Here is a 24826-nt window from a genome sequence, read left to right as displayed (position 1 = left end):
CTCCCCACGGTCGAGTGGCATTCAAAAGACATGCATGAATGGGCATGCCTTCATTGAAGGTTGGGCATCAGGCTGACACCTTGGAACCATAAAAATTGACTGCCAATCATTAACGGACCAGAGTTCCTCTGTGGCGACCCCTAACCAGGAAAAGCCGAAAGAAAAACAACAACAAGTGACTTTATGAATTAATAAGCTTTGCAACAAGTTGATGTATTTATAATTATTAATAATTGCTGTTTTATTATTGTCCCACACAAAGCATACACACACGTGCATGTGTGTGTGTCTGTGTGTGTGTGCACATGTGAGTGCATGCGTGCGCACACACACAATATGGATAAACAAGGAAAAGGAATACTTTTTCTAAACAAAATACCAAGAAACAAAAGAAATAAAACATACTTTAAAATTATAAAACCATACAGTAAAAAAAAAAAAAAAACAGAGGCCATTTGCTAAGTGTAATAATGCCCTGCAGGGTGGGTGTTATATGAGAAATACAGACCTTTCTGAGGTGACGGACTGTCTGCAATGGTATCATACTTCACAACACCTCAAAGTGATTATTTCTGAGCATTATCATTGTTTACTTGTTGTAGTCTCCTACTCTAACTTGAAATAATATCAGGTTAATCAAATACTAACTGTAAATCAGATTTAATCAAATAAATAAGTTTGTCAGCTTAAATGACAACAGAGTGAACCATTCTGAAGGACACCACAACATGAACTAGAAACCGAAAGGTGCAAGTCAATACTGTAAACTAAATTAAAATCAGTGATGTCTTAACCTGTGTTAGATTCAGTAACTGGGTAAAAATCTAAAAATGTCCGTTAGTAATGTACTTTACATCTACTTTCAGCTGATGAAATAAAGTACTTTTTGCTCGATAGCAGACACATTCACAGTTGCAAGCAACTATCCAGCAAACCAACAGTATAAATTATAAACCTACCAATAAGTTCCCAACAAGCAACCAACTCAAAAGTAAATAAGCTTAGTGTAGTAAATTGTATAATCAACAAACAACTTATTTCATCTGAAACTGAAGTTTTCGATCAGTCCAGATCTTCTTTCCTTGTCTGCTGTGCTTTTGTTCTGCACTTCTTTAACCCTGCACTCCAGGAGGAGACGTTACTATCAGAACTTCCTATTGAAATGTTGGTACTGAAAATACCAAGTACAGACATGCTGAAAAAAAGACTGAAAGTTCGGGTGAAAAGCGAATCTCGAATATCACTTCTTCTTTCGGCTTTTTCCTCATTAGGGGTTGCCACAGTAGATCACCTGTCCACTCATGATTGGCAGTAGAGTTTTACGGTGTCGAGTGGCCAGCCCGGCACCCAACCTTCCACAGAAGGTACACACATGCATGCACTCACACCTAGGCCATTTTAGTGTGTCCAATCTACCTACAGCATGTCTTTGGGATGTGGGAGGAAACCGGAGCACCCGGAGGAAATGCACGCGAACACAGGGAGGACATGCAGACTCCGCACAGAAGGCACCCCATCGAACCAGAGAACATCTTGGTGTGAGGTGACAACTCTAACCGCTGCACCACCGTGGCCACCCACATCTTGAATATCACTCTTCTTTAAATTCCCCCCCCCCTGCATCCCTGATGTGGGGGACAAGACCCCCACACCCCTCAAATGTGTGTGTGTGTGTGTGTGTGTGTGTGTGTGTGTGTGTGTGTGTGTGTGTGTGTGTGTGTGTGTGTGTGTGTGTGTGTGTGTGTGTATATATATATATATATATATATATATATATATATATATATGTACACACATATATATATATATATATATATATATATATATATATATATATATATATATATATATATATATATATATATATTATATATACTCATACATGTACCAACTCCAAGATCACCATACCTTAGAAAAAAGTGAATATTCCAAGAAATGGCTATGTCAGACTTGGTATATTTAAGTCCACTTTTTTGGCCATTCAGTCTGTATATTTTGGGACTCACTCTAGCAGGTGTCAACATTTCATATGGTTATCTAATAGGAGGTCAGACTAAGACTGTAGCATTATCAGTTTGTCTAAAGGAAGAGGAAATGTTTGAAATGGTGAGCTTCTACAGAGGGGGAAGGTAGTATTCAGGGTAGATGAGGTTTAATATGAGACTGCGTAATGGTACTGTTGCTCTGCAGGTAATAGGGAAACAGTTTATTTTAGCAGGTAAGGTACAGAGATGTTCTCTTGGAGGCAAAATAGTTATGAACATAACCATTTATTTTATTATTATTATTTAACATTTGTTTATTTAATATTTATTTACAAGGAAAGTCCAACTTGGAACTAAGGCAATTTTCAGGCCCAGGGAGAAATGCTCCAGATGCATGTCTTTGTAACGTGGGAGGAAACCGGAGTACCCGGAGAAAACCCACACGAATGCAGAAAGGACATGCAGACTCCGCACAGAAGGCACTTCAGCCAAGAATTGAACCGGAGAACCTCTTGCTGTGAGGTGACAATGCTACTGCTGCACCATTGCACCATCCATTTGAATGTGTTTACTATTTGAGAAAGGACCGAAGTTAATAATGGTAGCCAACATTCTCATCTCATTTTTTCGCAATGCACATTCTGGTTTGAGGGGAAAGAAGCCTTATAATTTTGTGTGACATTTTGAGCGTTTGGAATGCTTTTAATATAAGTGAGGTGATGTCTGAACTGCTTAAGTTGTTCAAGAGTGTTTCCCTGAATGTCAGTTATGTGCAGAGTGGTTTTTTTGCTTTTTAATCTTTGCTAGAATCAACCAGTATATTTCATTTGTGTTTTTTTTTTTTTTTTTTTTTTTTTTTGCTTGTTTTCTTAGTATTACTGGTCTGCTGTTTTTTTTTCCAAGAACTATTGAGAAAGTCTTTCTGCAGATGATTTTAGGCACTGGAAATTGTTTATAGGATTTCTGTTAAGTAGTGTATGTCTTTAGTTCATAAGTTAATATATAATGAGAATAGTTAAGGGACCAAGAGCAGAGTTTTGAGATATTTGGCAGATTATCCTTGGAAGAGCCTACCTTGTGAATTTTCTTTCCTCAGTTGTTTTTATTGAAAATTTTAACAACAGAATATTAATATATGCTAATAGAAATATTATAAAAGAAATATACATATCTAAAAGAAGAATAAACAACTAAAATAACTGTGTACGTTGGTGTCTACTATAAAACAAAGCTTTTTAAACAGAAAAAGACGTGATAAGTAGTTAGTTTATTAAAGTCCGTTTATCCAGCAGTTCTTTGAATTCAACCATATATTATATGAAGAGTTGTTTAGGTAATTGGGTATTCATCCACAAACTGCTGATATATATCCATTAGTAACAAGTCTATGAGGAGGAAGTGAGTTTTCAGATCTTCTACAGGTGATGATTTCAGGCTGCCTTTAAGTATTATGATTAATGAGTTGTGTTGCTGACCATAAATAAAGTTGTCTGTACTGAAGTCAGAACAAAATCCATGGTGCTTACGAGTAATTATGCCTTATTTACTTAGGTAGTTTCATTGCGGTTTGTAATAACTTCTCTGGGATTTGTGCTGTGGTAGCATTGTCACCTCACAGTAAGACGTTGTCCTGTTCGATTCACAGCTCGAGCGTCTTCTGTGTGGAGACATGCGTGAATGGGCGTACCTTCGTTGAAGGTTGTGCATCAGGGCTGGCAACTCTGCATGTAAAAATCTACTGCCGGTCATTAGCGGACCGGAGTTCCGCTGTGGCGACCCCTGACCGGGAAAAGCCGAAAGACACAACAACAAAGAAGAAGTAGGTAGCAGGTGAGGTACAGTGATAGATTTTTAAAGGCACAAGAGTGTCAGTCAAAAATCATTTGTGGTGGTTGAACTTGCTTATGTAGGAACACCTGTTAAGTTTCTTATTTCATTTAAAAAGCGTTTTTTCATAGATGAGAAGATTCTTTGTATTTTAGCAAAAAAAAAAAAAAAAAGGGAAGGCAAGGTACTTAAAAGCACTGGAAGGTACAGAAAAGCTCAACTTCATATGTGTTGCAGGAATCACAGAAAATATATTCCTGCACATTTTCAGATACATCAAAGCTGAGATCTTACAGTTTACAAAAAAAAAAACCTCCGTTCACTATGTTTTTTCAGAAATTCAGGAAAAAAACAGATATAAAACAGGCAGTTGGAGGAGTTTACCATGCATATCACTTGACTACAATTTTGCAACATTCTCTTGTTTAACACTTGGCCAAGTATGCTGGTATAGTATTAAAAGAGTGAAGTTCTGGTCCAGCTGACTACCAGTGTGTGCTGTAGAATGCAGTCCTCAACACAATATCCCTCTTATGTCCGTTCACAACCAACAAAAGTAGAAAACAGTAGCTGTACCTGTGTTCTGATAACACCCTCTCCCACCCACAACCACAAACATACACACATAGGTAGGTACTAGGCTATTGGCCCTAGGGCCTATATAAGCCTAGCCAAAAAATGTACCCTGGCTTTCGCCACCCAAGAAAATTATTTTCCTGTGCCCCTGTCGAGCAGAGCCACAGAAGTGATCCCTGGGGTGAATTTCCCATTTCCCATTGAGAAAACTATGTGGCTGTAAACATTCTAGAACATTTGTCAGGTAATTAAATACTGATTGCTGTAGTATGCATATTTACAGACTTCACTGGCAATCCTTCCCTTCTTTCTGATCCACAGCATGTCTGCAAACTATAGCCTCATTTTGTTTGTCACTCTAGTCATAAACATAAACAGAGTAATGCAGCACTACTGACAGCTGCTGCCTTAGAGGGTGAGTAGGGTTGCCTTGTGGATGCCTTAGACGGGTGAGTGGGGCTGTGTGCTGCAGTTGGTAGAGTAGGTGGCAAAACTACATCATCAGAGAGGGAGGACTTTTAACAAATGCTAGAAAAAAAAAAGGGGTCTGAAGAAGTTTACTGACTGTAGTAGACGAAAGCGTTAACAATAAACATGTCTGTTGGAACTATCATCATCTTTTTTTTTTTTTTTTTTTTAATATTTAGTAGGTCTTAAATGCTAGAAACAGAGACAGCAGATTGACATCCTCCAACCCACTACTGATGGATTTACTGCGCATGAGAAAGTCAAATGGCATCAGAAATACACGGTCTAGGGATTTAAACCTCTTCTGCAACATCAACAGAACAGTTTGGAGGAACAGGTATATTTCACAGAGGATACTGCTGCTATGGAACTGACCCCTTATTCACATAAACAGAGTTCATCCCTGTCCATTTTCAGGTGCAGCTTACATCTATGGATGGGAAACAGAAAGTTTATCCCAGAACTGCCCCCTGTACTACTAATGGACAAATGTTGCTCCCATGCATGGGTCCCTCAGCTTATCTATGGTATGACTCCAGTTATTCTCATTAGGGGTGATATATAATTTAACAACTACAGGATGGGTAAGGCCAGGCTATAACCAAATTGAATAGGTTATTTCAAGCACAAAACGGGAACTTGGATAGGCTTACAGTAGTCCACAAGGGCAGGTAACCTAGTACTTGTCTATGCACCTGTAAAGGATTAACCTTCCATGATATTTTATAAAAGTGGTTACGTAGTAGAGAAATCAAGGGACTTTGGGAAAGTAGAGTCTGATGGCTAGTGGTAGATGAGGAACACTTTATCTACACAGCTGGTTCAATGAATGTTCATAAGCAACCAGCTTCCTGTATCCTTTTTTCCTCTTATCCTGACTTCCTTGTGTCTCTTCAGTGCTTTGTAAATTTTTGCTACCTTTTTGGACCCATCACTTCCTTAATAGAGCTGTTCTTTGTGCCTATGACTCTTCTTTCTCTCTCCCTGGGAAGGAAATCCTTCAATATCACTAGGCCATTTCCAGTATATATCAGTTTTCCTTTTTAGCCTGAAAGATCCTACTGTATTATAATTTGTAGTGTCTCAAACTTGGGACAGTGGCTATCTCCATGTTGTCTCTTGTCTCTTTATTTAGGATAAACATGTTAAGCTTCTACAGTCTCTTTTTGTATGCATTCTGCTGCAAACCTTGTATTTTTACTGTGTCTCATGGTCTCTGGTCTCAAAGAGTTTAGGTTGCCACATGTAAACATATATGTCTAAAAGACATAGCAACAAATGCCTGTTTAGAGGAGTAATAGGATACTCCTTTCTGCTGGTGATGTCTCCTCTTGGGTATAACAGTACTCTGTTGCCTTCTTTATTCTGATAAAGAAATCTTTAGCAAATGACAAACCAAAGCAAGTTATGCAAGATTTCACACAGAACTGAATGAGCCTGTATCAGTAACATAATGTTTTGCTAAGTACATAACATTATTTAATGTAGAATCACATAGGTTCATAGGCAGGTACTATATAAGCCTAGCCAAAAAGTAACCTGGCTTTCGCCATCCAAGAAAGATATTTTCCTGTGCCACTGTCAAGCAGAGCCACCGAAGTGATCCCCGGGGTGAATTTCCTATTTCTCATCCAATACTAAAGATTTTTTTGAAGAGTGCTAATAAGGAGCTTTGTTTGCTATAGATAGGTAGTTTGTTCCAGAGTATGGGGAGTCTCTGGGACAGGAATCTATCCATCCAGCATGTTCTGTTCATTGTGGTGACCAGGTTTAGGTCCCTAGAGCATGTAGCAAGGATGGATTGGGATTTCTTTAAGTGGAGCATGTCCAACGGCTCTGGATATGACATAGCTTTGTATGTTAGGCAGAGATCGCCTCTGAGTAGGCGATATGCGACGCAGTAAAGCTGGAGTTTTTTGATGCATAGGGTATCTGTTAGAGGCTGGTAATCATCTTTGTGAGGTATTTCTGTGGCCTTTCCAGTTGTTGTAGATGTCTTGTGAGGTACATAACAAAAGGGGCATTGTACTCTATAATGGGACTAATGAGTGACGAGCAGAGGGGAACAATGACCTCTTTTTTCCTGGATGAGAAACCTTTTGTGATGAGGTGTGCCACGTAGAAGGATTTCCTGACTACTGTGGCGATGTGATTATCAAAGGAGAGACTACTGTCCACCTGTGTCCCAAGGTCTCTTATCATACTTTCAGTGTTAAGTAGACATCTGCAAACTTTGTTAGCTAAAAGACCTTCTGTGTTAGCCTGTACTTCAGAGAAGTAGATATCAAACAGGAGAGGACCCAGGACTGAACCCTGTGGTACTCCACTTGTCACTGGTCTGAAGTTGGATTTGGAGTCTACTACTTTCGCAGTGTGGGTTCTGAAAGTGAGCCAGTTGCCAACCTATCTTGTGACATAGGGATTTATACCTAGTTTAGTGAGTTTATCTATAATTCCAGAGTGGGGGATGGTGTCAGAAGCCTTGGCGAGATCTAGATAGGCTGTGTGAACCACCTTACCCTCATCTACAGCTTTGGTGATTGCTTCAAAGAAGTCTATCAGGTTTAGGAGACATGATCTGTCTTTTACAAACCCGAACTGGGTAGGGTCCAGAGTTTGGAGATTACCAATGTCTTTGTTTATAAGTTCCATGATGATACGTTCCATGGCCTTGCAGACCAGGTTCATCAGGCTAATGGGGCAGTAGTTGCCAGGATCCATGGTGGCTCCCCCTTTATGGAGTGGGATAACTGTCACTGTGCGCCATTCAGTGGTCACAAAGTCTGAGGTGAGGCTATGATTGAACATGGTACTTAGGTGGGGTACCAGTTCATTCTGTAGTTCATGTAGAATGCAGCCTGGGATGTTGTCAGGTCCCATGGATGCTATGTTCTTGGCATTGGAGAGTGTGGTTTTTACCTGTGCAGCCATGATGACAGGAATTTTGAATTCTTTCAGTATAGAGATGGGTCCTTTAGGGGGTGAGAGGGGGTAAAGTTAACACTGAACCTATCTGCCAGGATGTTGGCAGTATCTGGTGATTCTGTATATTTAGTGCCATTGTGCTGTAACTCGGAGCGGATATGAGTGTTGCCACTTGAGATGCTTGACATAGCTATAGAATGCGTTGTGGTTGTCTTTAGAATCAGTGGCGATTTTGTTTTTCTAACTAGCTTTGGAGGATTTTATGAGGGATCTCGGCTTCTTACTGAGGCTGGCCAGGGAGTTCCTCCAATCATGGAATTTTACTCTTTTTTGCAACAGTTTCTTTCTTCTGTTGTAGAGTTTGTTTATGGCAGGGGACCACCAAATTGGTTTAATTTTTTTGGAGAATAGCATCTTGGTTCTGTTAGAGATAGCATGATCCATGCACTCATGTAAGTGCTTATAAAGTGCATTTGTGTAGGATTCAGCAGTTGTATCTCTATTGTCCTTCTGCATGGATGTTGCGAAGTTTGCCACTTCTGTCTTAAGAAGCGTGAAGTTGGCTTTGGAGAAATTTTTTATGGTAGTTTCCCTAGTGGGAGGTGGGGGCGAGATGTGGATGTCTAGGGTGATTAGCTTGTGGTCGGATCTGACCAACGAGGAATTGACCTTTAGTGTGGAACACTGGTCACCCATGTTGGTAATGACCAGGTCTAGGATATTGCTGCCCCTGGTGGGGGGTGCGGATATGTTGATCCAAGGCATTGGAATTTATGAATTTCAGAAAACGTTGAGCAAAAGAGTTGGAACATGAGTAGTTTTCCCAGTTAATGGTGGAGTAGTTGAAATTGCCCATTATTAGGGTGTTGGGTTGTACCCTAATATTTTCTAGTGTATCAAGAAATGAGGAGTGGGAATCCTGTGGTATGGTGGGGGGATCTGTAGCAAGCTACAATTTGGATTGCGGTCTTGCCCAGAGTTAGTTGCACTTGGATAATCTTGGATGCATTATGCTGAGCAATTAGCCTGGAGGTGTGGATATCCTTAATGAATATGGACACACATCCACCTTTTCTGTTTCAGTCCAGGTTAGGTGGCCGAAAGTTGTGGCATGAATTATAGCCTGGTAATGCAGAGGTGCTCTCTGGAGCCTTGAACCAGGTCTCTGACACTGCACAGATGTCGATGTTCTCCATTTTAAGGAGTCCCTCGAGTGAGCGCATTTTGAGGTTTAGACTTCTAGCATTGTGTAGCAATACCCTCAGATTTTGCTTACTTGTACCTGTTATGGTGGTGAATTTTCATTTGCACCTTGCCTAAAAAAGGCACTATAGGGGTGGCAAGAGCTTTAGCCAGTATCTGGAATCCCAAGGGCGACAGGTGCAAGGCCATCTCTGGCAAAGCATCATGGTCTGTCAATCATGTCTTCCCAGGCAGACAGATACTGGATCCCCTTAGAATGATGACATCAGAAGCTTAGTCATTTGTTGAAGTCAATCATTTTGTCCTTGTACTGTGGTATCATTCTGGGTGATGGCAGGATGCTACTCAGGGCTAGGGTCATACCTGCCTGGGCTACAAGATTGGAGAGCTCCTCCATGTCTCTTTTCATGTAATTCAGGGAGGTACATCTCAGGTCATTCACACCAACATGGACAATGACAGAGTCATATTTGTAATTGTTGTGGAGTGACTTTAGTGCGTGCATAATGTGGTGGATCCTGGCACCTGACAGTAATTTTCTCTTTGTTTTAGTCTGGTGAGTGGAACATCAGTGTGCTTGACTATGGAGTCAACTATGACTAGATTATTGGGTATGTTGTTATGCCTTATGGGCTGTGGTTAAGTGGCACACTGAGTTTGTGGGCTACGTGTAATTTGGGTTGTGTTGGGGGGTGGAGGTTGCTTGTGTTTCTGCTTTGGAGGGCTCTGTTGCTTGGGCAGGTTTTTATTGAGAGCCTCTGTGAATGTAGCTGTGTGTTTTGTGTTTCTATGTGTGTGTTTTGGTGGTGTAGGTTTTGAGGGACTATGTGATAAATGTAGTGTGGTGCGAGTGTTTACCTTCTCCTCTTGACTGCCTAGTCCAGTCTTGAGTGAAGAGAGCTTTGCTTCCAGTTTGGCTATGTAAGTGCATCTCTCACAGGTTGTAGTGTTGGGTGGTAGGAGGAGAGGTTTGTCTGTGTACATGAGGCAATTGCTGCATTGCCCAAAGATGCCCAGATTCATCAGGTAGACAGGTGAAAACAACAGGAGCTGACCCTTAGACATGCCTGGATAGGTGCTATGTCTTAATAAAAAGCCAGCACCCAACTGGAGCATACATATTTTAATATATAAAAACAGAAAAAACAGACCGGTTTCGGCCCAATGGCCTTTTTCATTGTGCAACACAATCAGTATAAGCACCACGTTATATACCAAAATATAATGGAATAATTGAACATGAATTAAACAATTATTATAAATGTTCATTAAAACCAGGTGGAAATAATCCACCTAGTTTCACAATCCAAGATTTTTCCCTTTTTTTTCAACAATTTATGCCAACCTGTTTTCATGGATCTATGTCCCAAAGTTCTGTCAATAACAGTAAATTTAAAAGGTGCTGTCTTATGAACAATGGTATGCTTATAGAAAGCATTTGCTAAATGTTTGTTTCTAATGTTGTTGACATGTTCTGAAATACGCAGTTTTAGGGGTCTGGAGGTTTGGCCAACATAAAAGGCTGAGCATGAACAGGCTACACGATAAATAGCCCAATCACCGTTACAATTGCCAAACACTTTAATAGAAAAAACCTTAGAGGTATTTTTACTTGAAAACTCTTTAGTCTGACCAATAAATTTACAAGAAAGAGCAATGGCCACAAGGGAGGCACCTCACCACTTGTGTACCATTCAATGTAGCTTGTACACAGCATTCCAAAGGTACTAAATGTTTATAATGACTAAAATGACTTCCCAAGGTTTTGCCCCTATGGAAAGAGAATGAACATCTATTATCTAATAAATCACACAATCTATCATCAGTCAAAAGAATATCCCAGTGCAGTTGCACTATATCTAAAAATTCATGAGTATTCCTACCATAAGTGGCAGTGAACCTGATTTTGTTGTCCACTTGAGGACGATGATTTTTATATTTAAGAAGGTCATTTCTGAGGAACAGTTGCACTTCCCTACTAGTCTGCCTAACCTTATCCAAAGAATATCCCCGTTCCCTAAAGTGGTTAACTAAATCTTCATCAAAATGTATATAATCTTCAGTATTTGAGGAGATTCTATGTATTCGCATAAATTGTGACTTAGGAATATTGGCAGCAATATGTTTTGGATGACAGCTGGAGGCGTGTAATAACGTATTTCAAATATTGGATAAATTCCTGTAAATATACAGCATCCGAATTCCACACCATCCAGCAGTCATCCAAAAACCTACACCAGATATCAGTTTCACCAAGAAAAAATATTATGGTTATTATCATATATAATAATCTGCTCAAGATAACCCATAAAAAGGTCAGCATATATGGGTGCAAAAGATGCACCCATAGCTGTACCTTTCAACTGCAAGTAACATTTAGTATTAAATAAAATACGTTTTTAGACAAGACATGCTCCACCAAGCATACAAGAAATGTACTGAAACCGGGACTATATAAAGACATTCTATTAAGCCGGTATTTCAGGGCACATAAACCTGCCTGGTGTGGAATGCTAGTGTAAAGGGACATGACGTCCAATGTACACAACAACCATATGGGTTCCAATTGGGTATCAGAAACAATATTCAAAAATTCCATTGTGTCCCGTATACTGGCTCCAACTCCAGATAATAACAGCTTAACATACATGGTAAGGTATGCAGACAAAGGTTCAGTGAGAGAACCTTTTCCAGAAACTATGGATCTTCCTGGAGGTTTTTTGATATCTTTGTGAATTTTTGAAAGGAGATAGAAATATTGTGATGATGGATCCTTAACCTTCAAATTAAACATTGTACGTTTATCTATAATACCTTCACTCACTGCAGACTCCAAAAAGGCATCAATTTCTTTTTTAAATTCCACTGTGGGATCATAGGGCATGCAGGTATAAAATCTTGCATTTTGCAACTGATTATAGGCTTCTTCAGCATATAATGATTTATCCATTACAACCGTTGCTCCACCTTTATCTGCTTGAATAATAATATTCTTATTTCTTTAAACGTGCCAAGGCATTCACTTCCCCTATCGACAAATTTGAAGGAGAAATGTGTTTTTGAAGATTCAAACCAAAATGTAATTCCTTTAATATGCATTTTTGAAATACCTCCACATTTATATTCATAGGTAGAACAAAGGTTGACTTATTAAACCTGAAGCTATTATTTGCATTGCATTCATTGACACATTCAATGCCCTGAAAGTGTAATTTAAGGTTAAGTAATCTACAAAATCCATACAAATCATCAACAAAGATATCTTTAGAAACAAAAAACCCTGGAATGAAATTTAGTCCTTTATTTAGTAGCACATAATCAGATTCAGACAGAACAGATGAAGAGATATTGATAACAATACTTGAGGAAGTTACCTGGGTTTCAGAAAATTCAACATTGCTTCCAAAGAGCAATCTATGCTTACTTTTGGACTTATCTTTCCTGCCCCCTCCTCCTTTTGTTAAAGATAAAGGGACTGAATCTAGATTGTGTGTTGAATTTATCTTGTGTCACATTCAAAGACCTCTTAGTGGCTGGTGACGTCTGCTGTCTATCAATTTCTGTATCAGTATAAGAGGACGAATCCTCACCAGAAGTATCACTAACAGATTTTTTCAAGATGGACTTATTTCTTTTTCTCTTTTGCCCCATAGGCAAAGACTCCTTCTGGGCAAGTCTAACATTTTTACCACTTTTCATATATTTAAAGGGCTTACCAAGTTGGTAGTCCCTCGAATCTCTGTTAAACTTACACATTTTTCTTTCTTTTAAATTTTGTTCATATTGAAGCAACTCTTCCCCAAGTTTGTCAAAACATTGTTTGTAAGTAGCTGATCCTTGAAAAGATTTAGCCCTTTCGCAAATATGAGTGACTTCAGGGATATATCTATTCTACGTTCATAAAACCCATGTAAGATTTTAACAAACAGTAAAGATGTTTTTTTGCTGAATTTCGGGCCAGGAAGACAGTAATATATCATCAGGTTGACCAACTAAAGGTTTAATACGAATTCTCAACCCCCTAGGTGTAATTTATTTTTCTAAATAAGCTTTGAAAATCCTTAAATACCAAACACATGATCTAAAATTTTTCATGTGTTTGGTAAGCTGGTCAAACAAAGAGATGCATTCTGAATCCGGACCACATTCAGTCTGAATGCTTGTATTGTATTCCCCATCCCAAAAACCAAAATGTCTTCATCTGCTGACATTCCCTTTAGAATAGCCGTTAAATCCATACTGAAAAATGCTAACAATGAAACAATTTTTACTCATGCAAAAAGAACAGTACTAATTATCAAACATAAATATATATGACAAAAAAAAAACAAAAATGGCTGTTTCACAATGAATAGGCAAATGATATAATCCAAAAAAGGATGAATAGTCAGTTATATAGATGTATTACAGCCCAATGGTTTCACAAAATCTTTAAAGCATACAATAAATGAAATTTGAATAAAAAAATAAAACTTGAGTCCTTCAACTGAAAAAAGAAAAACAATTATCATTTGTCCATCAAAACCAATAGATTTTAACAGTCAAACATAGCTCTTACTCTTCCCCAAGAATTATTGCTGTTCATAGAGAATAAATCAAGGCCCCCAAAAAATCTAGACAGTTATATGAGGGCAAGGGCAAAACAGTAAGTGTCATGAAGTAAATGGGACTTGTTCAGCTTCCAAGTAATAAAATCTGAATGGTGTTCATCTCTTCCGATACGTCACCATCAATACATCCAAAATCTGAAGAACCGATGGTATTCACCTCTTCCGGCCCTCATAATAGCTGAAACATGCCCAACATTCCTCCAAAGACTACCGTCATAAACATAAAACACTTCCCACTTGCATAAGACCATTGGTAGATCTATTAGTAGCAAACACAACAGTTTAAAATAATAAACTGATGGCCCTTGCCCAAAAATAATTCTCCCTAGCTTTAGAGAGAGAAATGTTGAAAAAAACTCAACAATTTCCTTTTTCCTTCACAAACATACACCAACTGTGACCCACTACAGCCTTCCATGACTGCAAGGCCTTTTACTTGACATGTTCATTTTTGAAACAGCAAAACTCAATTATAAGACGGCTTATTGAATGTATACAAATACATTCACTCCCATGTATTATATGTCCATTATATAGCAAATTTCAGAGCAAATTTTATAAATTTCAAAGCAGAAACTATTGCTTTATAGAAGACGCCAAAAGTGTATAACATGCCATGGCTTTTCACTATGTATAAAAAATCAAGGGGGATACAAAAAACACAAGAAGCCAGCCAACCAGCAGTTTCTGTCCCCAGTATTGTAGTCAGATATAATTACCAAAAGATCCAAATCAAATCAAATCCACATCAAATTCGTGAAGATAGATAGTGCCTTCCTGAAGATGAAACCTTGAATGGAGAACAGCAACAGTCATCCCTCTGCACAAAGTTGGGCCATCTGCAGACTCTGGAAACTACAGACCCATAAGTTTCAGACTCATATGCAATGCCATTGAAAGAACTGTCATGGAAATGATCAATAATGACATAGGAAACCTCCAGACACTGGACCCAACCCAATTTGGTTTCATCAAGGCAGGTCATGCCAACTCAACCTGGTGGCCTTCTCTGAGAAGGTCACCAAAGCAATGGATGAGGGAGAAAATAGTTCACACTGCTTACCTTGACCTGGCCAGGGCATTTGACACACTACCCTACTTGGGCATTGTAGTTAGGTACAAACTGTTGTCGTACCTGGTGGATAGCCAGCTGGCTCACCGACAGGACCGAGGAAGTTAGAACTGGGGAGTCCACCTCTACAAAGAGGCCAGTCACAATGGAGTCCCTCAGGGATAAGTCCTGGGACTGTTCCTTCTTGGCGTTTACTTCACTGAAGTCAAGGCCAAATGTCAATAGCCTCTGGCTGACTAAATCTGCAGATGATTGCAAATTAGGAGCTGTCACTGAATAGCTACCAACACACATGTTCTCCAGGAAGGACTGACACAGACAAACAATTGGTGTTAGAGCCATGGACTAAACCTAAATGCCAAGAAATGCATAATAGTATCCTTCAGGAAGTCATCCATGCCTGGTAACTATCATATTGACAACACACCACTAAGAGTTGACCAAGTAGTCAGGAACTTTGGGACACACACAGACAGTGATCTAGCCTTTGACCATCACGTGTCTACAGTGAGGAAATCATTCTATGTTGTGCAATTTATAAACAAAGGTATGGCATCTATGTCCAAGGAAGTCATTGCTCCACTGTATTTGGCATTCATCAGACCTATCATTGAGTACAATACCCTGTTTGGTATGTACCTAACCAGGCATATCCAACAATTGAAATGTCCACTGAGGTTCCTCAGTAAAAAAATACAGGATATAAGTAACATGTCACATGAAGACCGCCTCAGTGTCCTATCCCTGTTTTCTGTCTCTTACAGGTTATTGAGGAAAGATCTTTGCCTGGCATACAAGGCATTATCAGACTCCACCCTGATGGACCACCTGCATATCTGCAAAACAAAAAGCACCAGAAATACCCATTCTAAAGACTTAAACCTTGCCTGTGGTATAAATATAACTTTCTGGAGAGACAAGTATGTATTCTAGAGATGACCCCCTTATCTGGCATAGAGTCCCCATCCATATGAAGCAGAAATCCTCCCTAAACCAGTTCAAGTGTAACTTGGACAGTTAGATGGGAAACAGGAAATTCATCCTTGGTTTGGCACCTGCATCTGTAATGGATACAGGTAGCCTGTAAATGGTTCATCTCCCAAGCCCCTGCTTGTAAATGTTTCACCTCCCAAGCCCTTGCTTACACTTATCAAGGGTACTGGAACTTGTCAGAGATTTGGGATGCATGGCTAGGTTTAAAAAGGCCCTTGTGGTTGTTAGCCTAGTAAACCCCTATGAACCTATAATAGGGGAGACAACTGCTTCACAATTGAAGTACTCACAGTTAAGTGTTGAATTTCCGTGTCTGCATTTCTTGTTTACTTACATTAGCTTTTGCTATCTTTTTACTATTTTGTTTTCTGGTCTTTGAAAACATTCAGACTCACTTATTTTTTATGATTTGCCTTTCTTACCTTTATATGTTAACCTTATTCTTTATGTGTTTGCTTTGGGCTTATACATTTCACTTAGAAAATGTTCTACAGATGTTAAAAAAAAAAAATGTTCACTTAAAATTCCAAAGGGATGCATTAACTTGTTCAGTTTACGGAGTGAACACACTGTAAAATAAGTCCACCTACTTATAGTAGTAAATTTCATTTTTCCACCACAAAATCACGCTTCAACATATTTTTCACTCATTGAGCAATACATCTGTTACTAAAATAAACACCTTCCTAAGCACTTTCTTTTATTTTGAAACTATCGCAGTAATTCACTTAATATAATATAAAGCTTAACAAACTCACACTTCTTAAGCCTGTAAAAGTTATATTTAACTATAAACTTCTATTATTTTTAGGTAGCATTGAGACATTTAATTTACTATCTTCATAATCCCACTGAGTCATGCTTGTTCAGTTTCAGCAACTTGTTTTACTGTTGTATCAGACATTTCTTTTAGTGTCCATACTCTTTTACCAAGTTCTCGGGAATGTGTAGTATATGTGTCATAGTGGGCATGGGAGCAGACAGCTGAGGTGCAAGGACTAAAATAAGTTTATATTAGCCCATAAAGCAAAAACTAAGTTCAGATTACCATAAAGCAGCTAAACATGCATTTTAAACTGTGCATGCCTGTATGACTGAAACAATTTGAATTTCAGGAGCTTGTTTTTAGACTTAAAAAAGTATTCTTTAAGGTATGGACTGTTTACATGAGTGTTGTTCATAGGTTAGTACTAAGCTAACTGCCCTTGCAAGCCATTTTAAGCCTAGCCAATTATCCCTTGTGAGACTCAAACCCTGCACCTTGTGTTTGTAAGGCAAAACACCTTAACCATTAGGCCACCTTCCCAACCCTTGTACATAGGTATATGTCAGTTTGTGGAACCAGGAAGGGGGGGTGCAATATCTTTCCAACAGCAAAGAAACATTGTTTGTGTTTCCTGAGTTAAATGATTTACAAGCAGGCCATATATCTGAATTTAATGCTATACACTTAACAGTACATAGCCATTCAGATACAATGTGTACTTAAAGTGTTATGTGCGAGGACCTTTTTTCATTAGAATCCTATACATTTTATTTTACTTCTAAAACTGAAAAGAAAAACTCCACAGATGACTCTTTTTTTTAAATGCAATAATATTCTGCAGGTAAAGGACATTGACGGACCATCCAGAAGTGGTGTCTGACCTCAACATATCCTTTGAGTGGCTTATTGGACATTATCACCTGGTTATTCACCACTTGTATATTCTAAAAAAGCACTTTTGAGAAGGTGACTTCCAGAGACTTAGAAGAACTGGTTTTATTAAGTGATAGGCAGTGCAGGCAAATATAAGAATGTGCATGCTAGCAATCTGGTCTATATAGTAAAACCTTGCTATTCTAGCCACAATTCAGACATGGAGTAAACTTTTGTTTCTCTGAAGCAGCCCTTCTCATGTGTAAGAAAAAAATACTATGTATTTTTCACAAGAGAATGGTGTATAGTATTTGTGTGCTTAGCAAAACATCAGTTCCAGCATAAAATTTAGCAATCACGGGAGATAACTACATGAAACCAAGGGGCTCACTGTTGTAAAACATTGAAGAGATTAAGTTAGATTCTAAAAAAGGAGATCAAAGTTTGCAACAGTAGCTGCAAAGACTAACAGTAACTCAGGTCTTGTGTAGATTGAAGGTGAAACCATGTTTGTTCTATGCAGCACAGCTACAGAGGGAGAAGGCTAAGGATAAAGCAAAATAGAAAATATAACATTTTTCTGAAAGCCTATCTGACAGCAATCTGACAAATGAGAAGAAATAAACATTGAAAGACAGGTGTTCGATGTCTTTCTTTGAAAGTTGTGTCTTCCTGCGGACAAAATATATTCTTATTCTTTGCATAATGGTTATGAAAATAAAACTCTATACAACCAATTTAAAATGACTAAAGCAAATATAGCAGCCTCTGGTGCAGTACAGAAATTCCTTCCTATATGTATTCAATCCAAACCATGATAGAATAAAACTGTTTAACAAAAGTAGTTGCCATGGTGTCTGAAAACATTTGGTTAAATAAGTACATTTTTTTAATATTTATTGAAAAACATTGTGGAAAAATTATTCAGGTATCTTGACAACAAATTCAAAACAAAAGGCAAAAAGTTCAAGGACTAAGAACTTGTAAAGTGTCAGACTCCTTTAAGTGGCTTTTCATCTGACAGCTCAGTTAAGAATTGTGGGCATGCAGAAAGCCTGACAACAACCCCATGCTCAGCTTTATAGGTCAGTGGGTTACCTTAAATGTGTAAAATTGTTAATTCCTGCACTTCTTACTGTATTGATATGATGGGTAAGATCCCCATAAAAATTCATAAACATTTAGGGTTCCACATTATGAAAAACCTGCAGAAACCTAATTAAATAACAGATGACTCCTGTGAGCTGAAATGTATGCTTGAAATATTAATGTGCTCATCTGAGTTGCCATATTAGAAAGTAAAGGATTTGATCTAAGTAGTGTTCCATAAATTAAAAAAAGGCATGTATATCCAGCAGTTAACACTCAAGATTCAAAAGTGTGAGCTGTCTTCCATAGTACTCAGACTTTTCATCTAATGAAAGGCCTCTAATGCTTTTGGATAAAAATGAGCTAATGTAACCCAGGGGCATCCACCACTCGTCTGCATGCTGTAATGGGTGTTGATCAGGCTAGAAGTTGTATTACCTTGTATTGCTTCTGAGTCATGCTGGTAAGAGAAGCGTCACATATCTGTGGACCATTCTAGTTAACACATTAAAAATGTACATGTGAACAAATAAATCTGTTATTTGCACACATTTAAAGGAAAGTCTAGAATATAATGGCTTGTACTAACTGCGTATGCAGCAGTATTTCATAACTTGTGTTTTTCCACAGCTGTTGATCAGCAATCTGGCATCATAATGGCTTCAAGCACAGAAGAAACTGGCCATCTTGATGGAAGTGATGTAATAAGACCAACTGAAGAAAGCAAGGAAGAGGCTAATAAAGACGGCACTGAGAACATACGTGGTACTATGCTAAATGAAAACAATATCTCAGTAGTAATAGATGCAGTGCTACCAGACCCATCATCACCTCCATTTGTTACGGAAGAGAAAACAGTGTCAGCTGGTGTAGAGATCAGAAACAATATTAGGCATGCAGAGAGCAACAATGCTCCAGTGACTAACATTGATGATGTCATCAGCAAATGGAATTCAGGGGAAGAAACTAGTTCCCATAACCTGGAAGCCGTATCTGAAATGATAGTTAATGAGGTGATTAGTCAGTGCCTTGAAATGGAAACAGCAAACACTGATACTCAGAGCACTAAGCCTGTGGCTAGCAAGTCAGATGATGAAGTGCTGGGCTCTGTGACTGAACAGGGACCAGCATCATATACTACTCAGGATGCTCTGGAATTTTCTTTGCTGGACAGCGTAAATACTGGCAAAGTTTTTAGTGTCAATAAAAGTCGCCTGAGTAACTATTCACGAAATATTAGCAGCTTTACTGAAGATAATTTAACCATACCAGATCAGCCCCATACACCATCTCCCCTTGTAAGCTGCATGTATGATGCTGCAGAGGATTCAAATTCTGAAACTGATTCATTACCAGAAGCTCCTAGTGAGACTGCAGATAGCATTGTGTCACCCATTACTGACCAAAGTCCATATTCTCTTCGTGCCACCAATGCCACAGACTCTGATGAAGAGCACATTGAAATCTGTTACAGTGGCGATATGGTTAAGCTGGCAGAACATCAGTCCAGTACTGTAGACCTAGACAGTCAGGCAGATTATTGCAACAGCACACCCCAGTTATCACAACTAGAAGACTCTACAGAGAAGAATGTGAACCTGTGTGAAGCTGGAAACCAAGAGCAAGTTCTGCTTAGAGTAGAAGAAACATCAGATGCAAGTGCAGTCTACCAGTTGAATAACAAAACGGAACAAAGCACCCCTTCAGTTCATGGGCATTCTGCTCCCCCCAAAGCATATTCATTAGACAACAATGAGAACAGTGAAGTAACTTGCTTACTTAATATCGTCGAAGAAGGAGATGCAGAGTTGATCACTGTAGAACACACTAGTGCCTTAAATTCATTTGGAACAGCCTTGCAGATTAATGCAGAGTCACATAAAACCAATGGGACTGCCAAAGACGTAATCTTGCACAATGAAACAGCAGAACAGCTCCCTCTCAGTAATACTTTTGCACAGGAAAGTGACGAAAATAAACAAGAAGCAGCAAACTGTACAAATAAATTATATTGTTATTCCAGATCACCTATGGAATCAAGTGTGGATCTGAATTTAGACCTGACTGGAAGCGATGTAGATGTTCTGTTGCACTGTAATGAAAAAGTGAATTCTGATTTAGATATGTTAATAGCAAATCCTGCTGCTGACTCACTTGAAGCTGTTCTGAATCCTGCAGGTGAAGAAGGGAATAACTGTCATGCAGTGAATGGACAACATTTTGAGAACAAAAAAGAAGATAAATCAGTTCTGCCTTTGAAATATGTAGACACATCAGCCTCAACTTTTGGTTCATCCTACCATGTAGGAACACAAATTCCACCAAGCATGAAGTCGTCTTCTCTTACAAAGGAGAACAGAGGAATTATCCAAACAAGCAGCAATGCAAGTTCTCTGAACATTTTTCAAAGAACCAGTAGTGCTCCCAAACTGAAGGGTCTTAGTATCAAAAGTAAGAACAAACCACAGTCAGAATCTCTGAACACTGAAACAGAAAATGTATTTAGTCCTACCAAAAAAACAGGTGGCAATTCTCCACAATCTTCACCAAAACTTGTAACAAAAAGAGTGTCCATGACATGCAATTTAACTCTGAGCAGACCTGCAGAGAGCAATGGCGTGTCCACACCAAGGGTACCAGAACTTAAGGAAAACTGTTCATCATTGCTTTTGCTCGAAAGACCACCTTCTTTCAAACTAGTTAACAATGCCAAAGCTGAAAAAGGAATGAAAATTAACTACAGAGATATTACCAGTGAACATTCCGGAAAAGCAAATATCATAAATCATGTTGCTACAGAAGCTCCAGATACTGAGCCAGCTGGTGATTGCGTATTACCTAACCAGGTGGAGACTTCCAAAGACTATATATTGCCAACTTCTCCTTCTGAAGAAGAGCCCAGTAGTCTTACAAAACAACGTAGTTTTATTGAAGTCAAGCTTTCCCCATCAACAATTTCTCCAATGTATTCATCAGGGAATGTAAAAAGCAGTGACATATTGACTGGTCCTTTAGGAGCTCCAAAAGAGCTTCCAGAAGTCCAACCAGCTGTGGCATTAACTGAGAATCACTACAATCACAAACCTTTTGGAAGAACACATTCCATGCCAATACAACATGTTAGCAATGTAATAGAAGAATGCCTACAATCAGAAGTTGATGAAAGTATTTCTAACATTCAGAGTAACCCCATTGTTAATCACAATTTGAATGGTATCAGTTTAGAGTCTAGCTACATGCAATCTCCAGAGAAAGAATCCACAAATCATCATGAAATTCAGCACAAAGAATCTCATAGAAATCTGATGAAATCAGTTAGTGTAGATTATCATTTAGTTAATGAATCTGATGGTCAGCAAATAGACAAATCAAAAAGCAGTAAAATAAATTATGCTAATGAAGTTACTTTATCTCAGCAGTCCCCTTTTTCTGTGAAACAGAGAATTAAATCTTTTGAAAATCTGGCTCATTTTGATAAACCACTGATTAGAATAGTTGATTTCTTTTCTTTGAGTAGTGGGTCCAAACCACCATTCAGCAGGAGATCTACAGGAAGTGTAACCACAGGAAGGCTCAATAGCACGAATGAGGGATCACGCAGCTTAAGGCGAAGTTTAAGCTCATGCACTGAAAGTTCAAATGATGCTGCTTTGATTTCTTCGCAGCTAAAGAAGTCTCCCTCAAGTATGGCCATATTAAATTTTGAACAAGCCCCAGAAAATGAGACCAAAAAAGATGCCATTGTTGAAAAAGCTAATGCCCCTGAAGTTGTTGAAGACACATCACTAAATACATTGCAGGGCACCAGAAGCAGAGGTTCTGGAAGTCACATTAGGCATTCCCACTTGTCACGATCCAAACTCAGGGAGCTCAGAGCACTAAGTATGCCAGATCTTGACAAGTTATGTAAGGATGACTTTTCCATAGATCCTGAGATCACAGATTCCAAAACAGAAGTCATGGACAAATCAGAAAACAATGTTCATCTTGCTTCTGAAAGCTTTAATAATTTCAATCCATCTTCTCGGTCAGGTCATGCTAAAACTGTTAAAACAGGTTCAAATGGAGGGAACCTTTGGAACAGTGTTTCGGTACCTGATGATAGCATAGCATATGAAAAGTCATTTGACTGGAGCCATCATGGAAGAAGTTGGTCAGTAAGGTAAGATGATGTGTTTCTCATGTTTCTTTTTACAATAGCTATAAATGGCAGTACCATTTCATTGCTGTTGAGTTAATGATAAAGTACATGTATAATGCCTCATTTTAAAACATTAATTTCAGGGAGTTTGTTACCTAGCTAGCTGGACATTCTGGTGGCAGAGAGGCAAAGCATGTATCTGCAGTACTAACGCAAAGGATTTGAGAATGACTGCAACATTTGATAGTGGACGAGGGCTGGACTTGGAACATTGCAAGGTCAGCTCCCTACTTCAAGAAAGCGATAGGTTTCCCATATTTTATCTGCCTTGCAAAGTTTGAGGATTGCAGTGTCCCTCAGTAGCTTTTTGAGTATGGGGCAACATCATTACAATGCTATACGTTTTCTTAGTGGCAGAGTAGTAAGCCTGTGTATTCTGCATTCTACCTTCCCTTATGTCCTGCCTTTCTGTCACCTGTTTTCCATCTGATCTATGCCCACTTGAATGTCTGCATATTCCCTCTCCTGTAACATTTCTGATAATGTAGTCCATGGATCTATAACACACCACAAATAGGTGCTTTTGTAGATCCAAGGAGTAGCTGATCCCTACAGCCTGCTGTCTGTTCCCCTTTACCCCTGCTCATCTTTCCTGTTCAGGTCAGTCATTTTTATAACTCCATAACATGATTTTGAGCACCTATATCATGTCCCACTTACCTCCTGTCATCTCAAGTGAGATTAGTTTTTCTTTGCCATGAGTTATATCTATTTACCTCTATCCAATACACCCTTTTGGTGGTGTTCCACTGGATTCCTTCCAAAGATGGATGTATCACCTTTTACAGCAGCTTGGTGTCTATTACCTTTTATGGCCTCAAGAACTGCACACTGTTCTTAATGTCTAGCCTGACGGGGGGGGGGGCTGGTGTAGAATATGCATTTTGTTTTTCTATCTGAAGTCAGGTCCTCTGAAGATAAACCCCAGCATTCTGTTGGCTGTTGCAAATAACCTCTCACTCTGCTTCTAGTGATCCACTCCAGGTGTGGTCAGCTCTCCTTGATTCTGTTTGTATCATTTCCATTTCCTGCAGCTGATAGGTCACACTAGGGTTGCTATGATCCAAGTGCAGGACTTTACATTAGTCTGCATTGAACCTCAACTGCCTCCATTCAACCCATCTGGTAAGCCTTTGCAAGTCTTTCCTTAGACTCTTCCCCCATTTTCCATAGCTGCCCATAACTTTGCATCATCACTGAAGAGGCTGTCTCCCAAGATGTGCCTAACACAAATGCAGTGAGAGAGTAGTGGACTCAGGATCAACCCTTGCAGTATTCCTGTGGCCACTTTCTTTACTCCTGCCACTGTCTGTCGCTCTGCAGCCTTCTGTATCCTACCATTTAGGCATGCATTAATCCAGTTCCTTAGCCTTGACCCCAACCCAACCCCTCCAGTTGTCCTAGCAGCCTTTCATGTGGGACTGGGCCAAAAGCTTTGTTGAAGGCCAGGTAGACTGCAGCTGCCTGTACTCCATTATCAGGTTTCGCTATAACCCAATCATAAAAGCGAATCAGGTTTGTCTCACAACTTCTTCTGGCCATGAATCCATTTTGGTTGTATTGGAAATTGTCCGCTTGGAAAGAAATTTAGCTTTCCCTCAGAATTCTCGCCATGATTTTCTCCAGATGTTGCTGTTTGGCTAAAAGACTTGTGTTTCCATGTTCTTTCCTACTACCCCCCACCCCCACCCCACCCCACACACAGTGGTACAACAGTTTCTGTCTTCCAAGTGTCAAGCACTTTCACAGAGGCCAGTTATTTGTTGATAACCTCAGATAGGCTATCTGCCAACACACTAGTCAGATAAGTAAGGACCTTGGGAGGCAGACCAACTGTTCTCGGTCTTGTCTTCCCTTAGAAAGGCATTTGCTTCTGATACCTCCTACCTCTCTATATCCAGGTGACTGTTGCTTCTCTCTGTCCTGGTGACCAGACTGCTGCTCCTCTCTATCCTGGTGACTGGACTGCTGCTCCTCTCTGTCCTGGTGACTGGACTGCTGCTCTCCCCATGCTGCTTGCATACTTGGCAGATGAGACCTTACCTTTGTAAAGACTAAATTATTTATTTAATACATCTGCTTTTCCTAGTCTTCCATGATTTGCTTTCCATCTTTGCTCAACATGACCAAATGAATCCCTTCCTTCAGCCCTTCTGTTGTATCCATAAAGAAGCCTTGGTTTTCCTTTTTCCTTATGTCCTTCTCAACTCCTGCCTTTGTCTTTTTTACATCCTAAGC

At 39.2% G+C, this 24826-nt stretch overlaps 1 protein-coding gene across 4 annotated transcripts in view; it reads left to right on the top strand.

The window, feature by feature from the left end:
• PDZD2 (PDZ domain containing 2) overlaps window positions 1-24826 on the top strand; it is a 2738687-nt gene that overhangs the window by 2560743 nt on the left and 153118 nt on the right. For all 4 annotated transcript variants that reach the window (XM_044073368.1, XM_044073377.1, XM_044073386.1 and 1 more), the window contains one exon: window positions 19018-22549. In XM_044073368.1, coding sequence (XP_043929303.1) covers window positions 19018-22549 — 3532 coding nt within the window. The remainder of the gene's footprint in view (window positions 1-19017; window positions 22550-24826) is intronic.

This window comes from Protopterus annectens, chromosome 1.part1, assembly GCF_019279795.1.
Source record: "Protopterus annectens isolate FY-2018-M chromosome 1.part1, PAN1.0, whole genome shotgun sequence".
NCBI lineage: Eukaryota > Metazoa > Chordata > Ceratodontiformes > Protopteridae > Protopterus > Protopterus annectens.
Note: the sequence above shows the minus strand (reverse complement) of the source record. Positions and strands in the feature narration are given on the sequence as shown.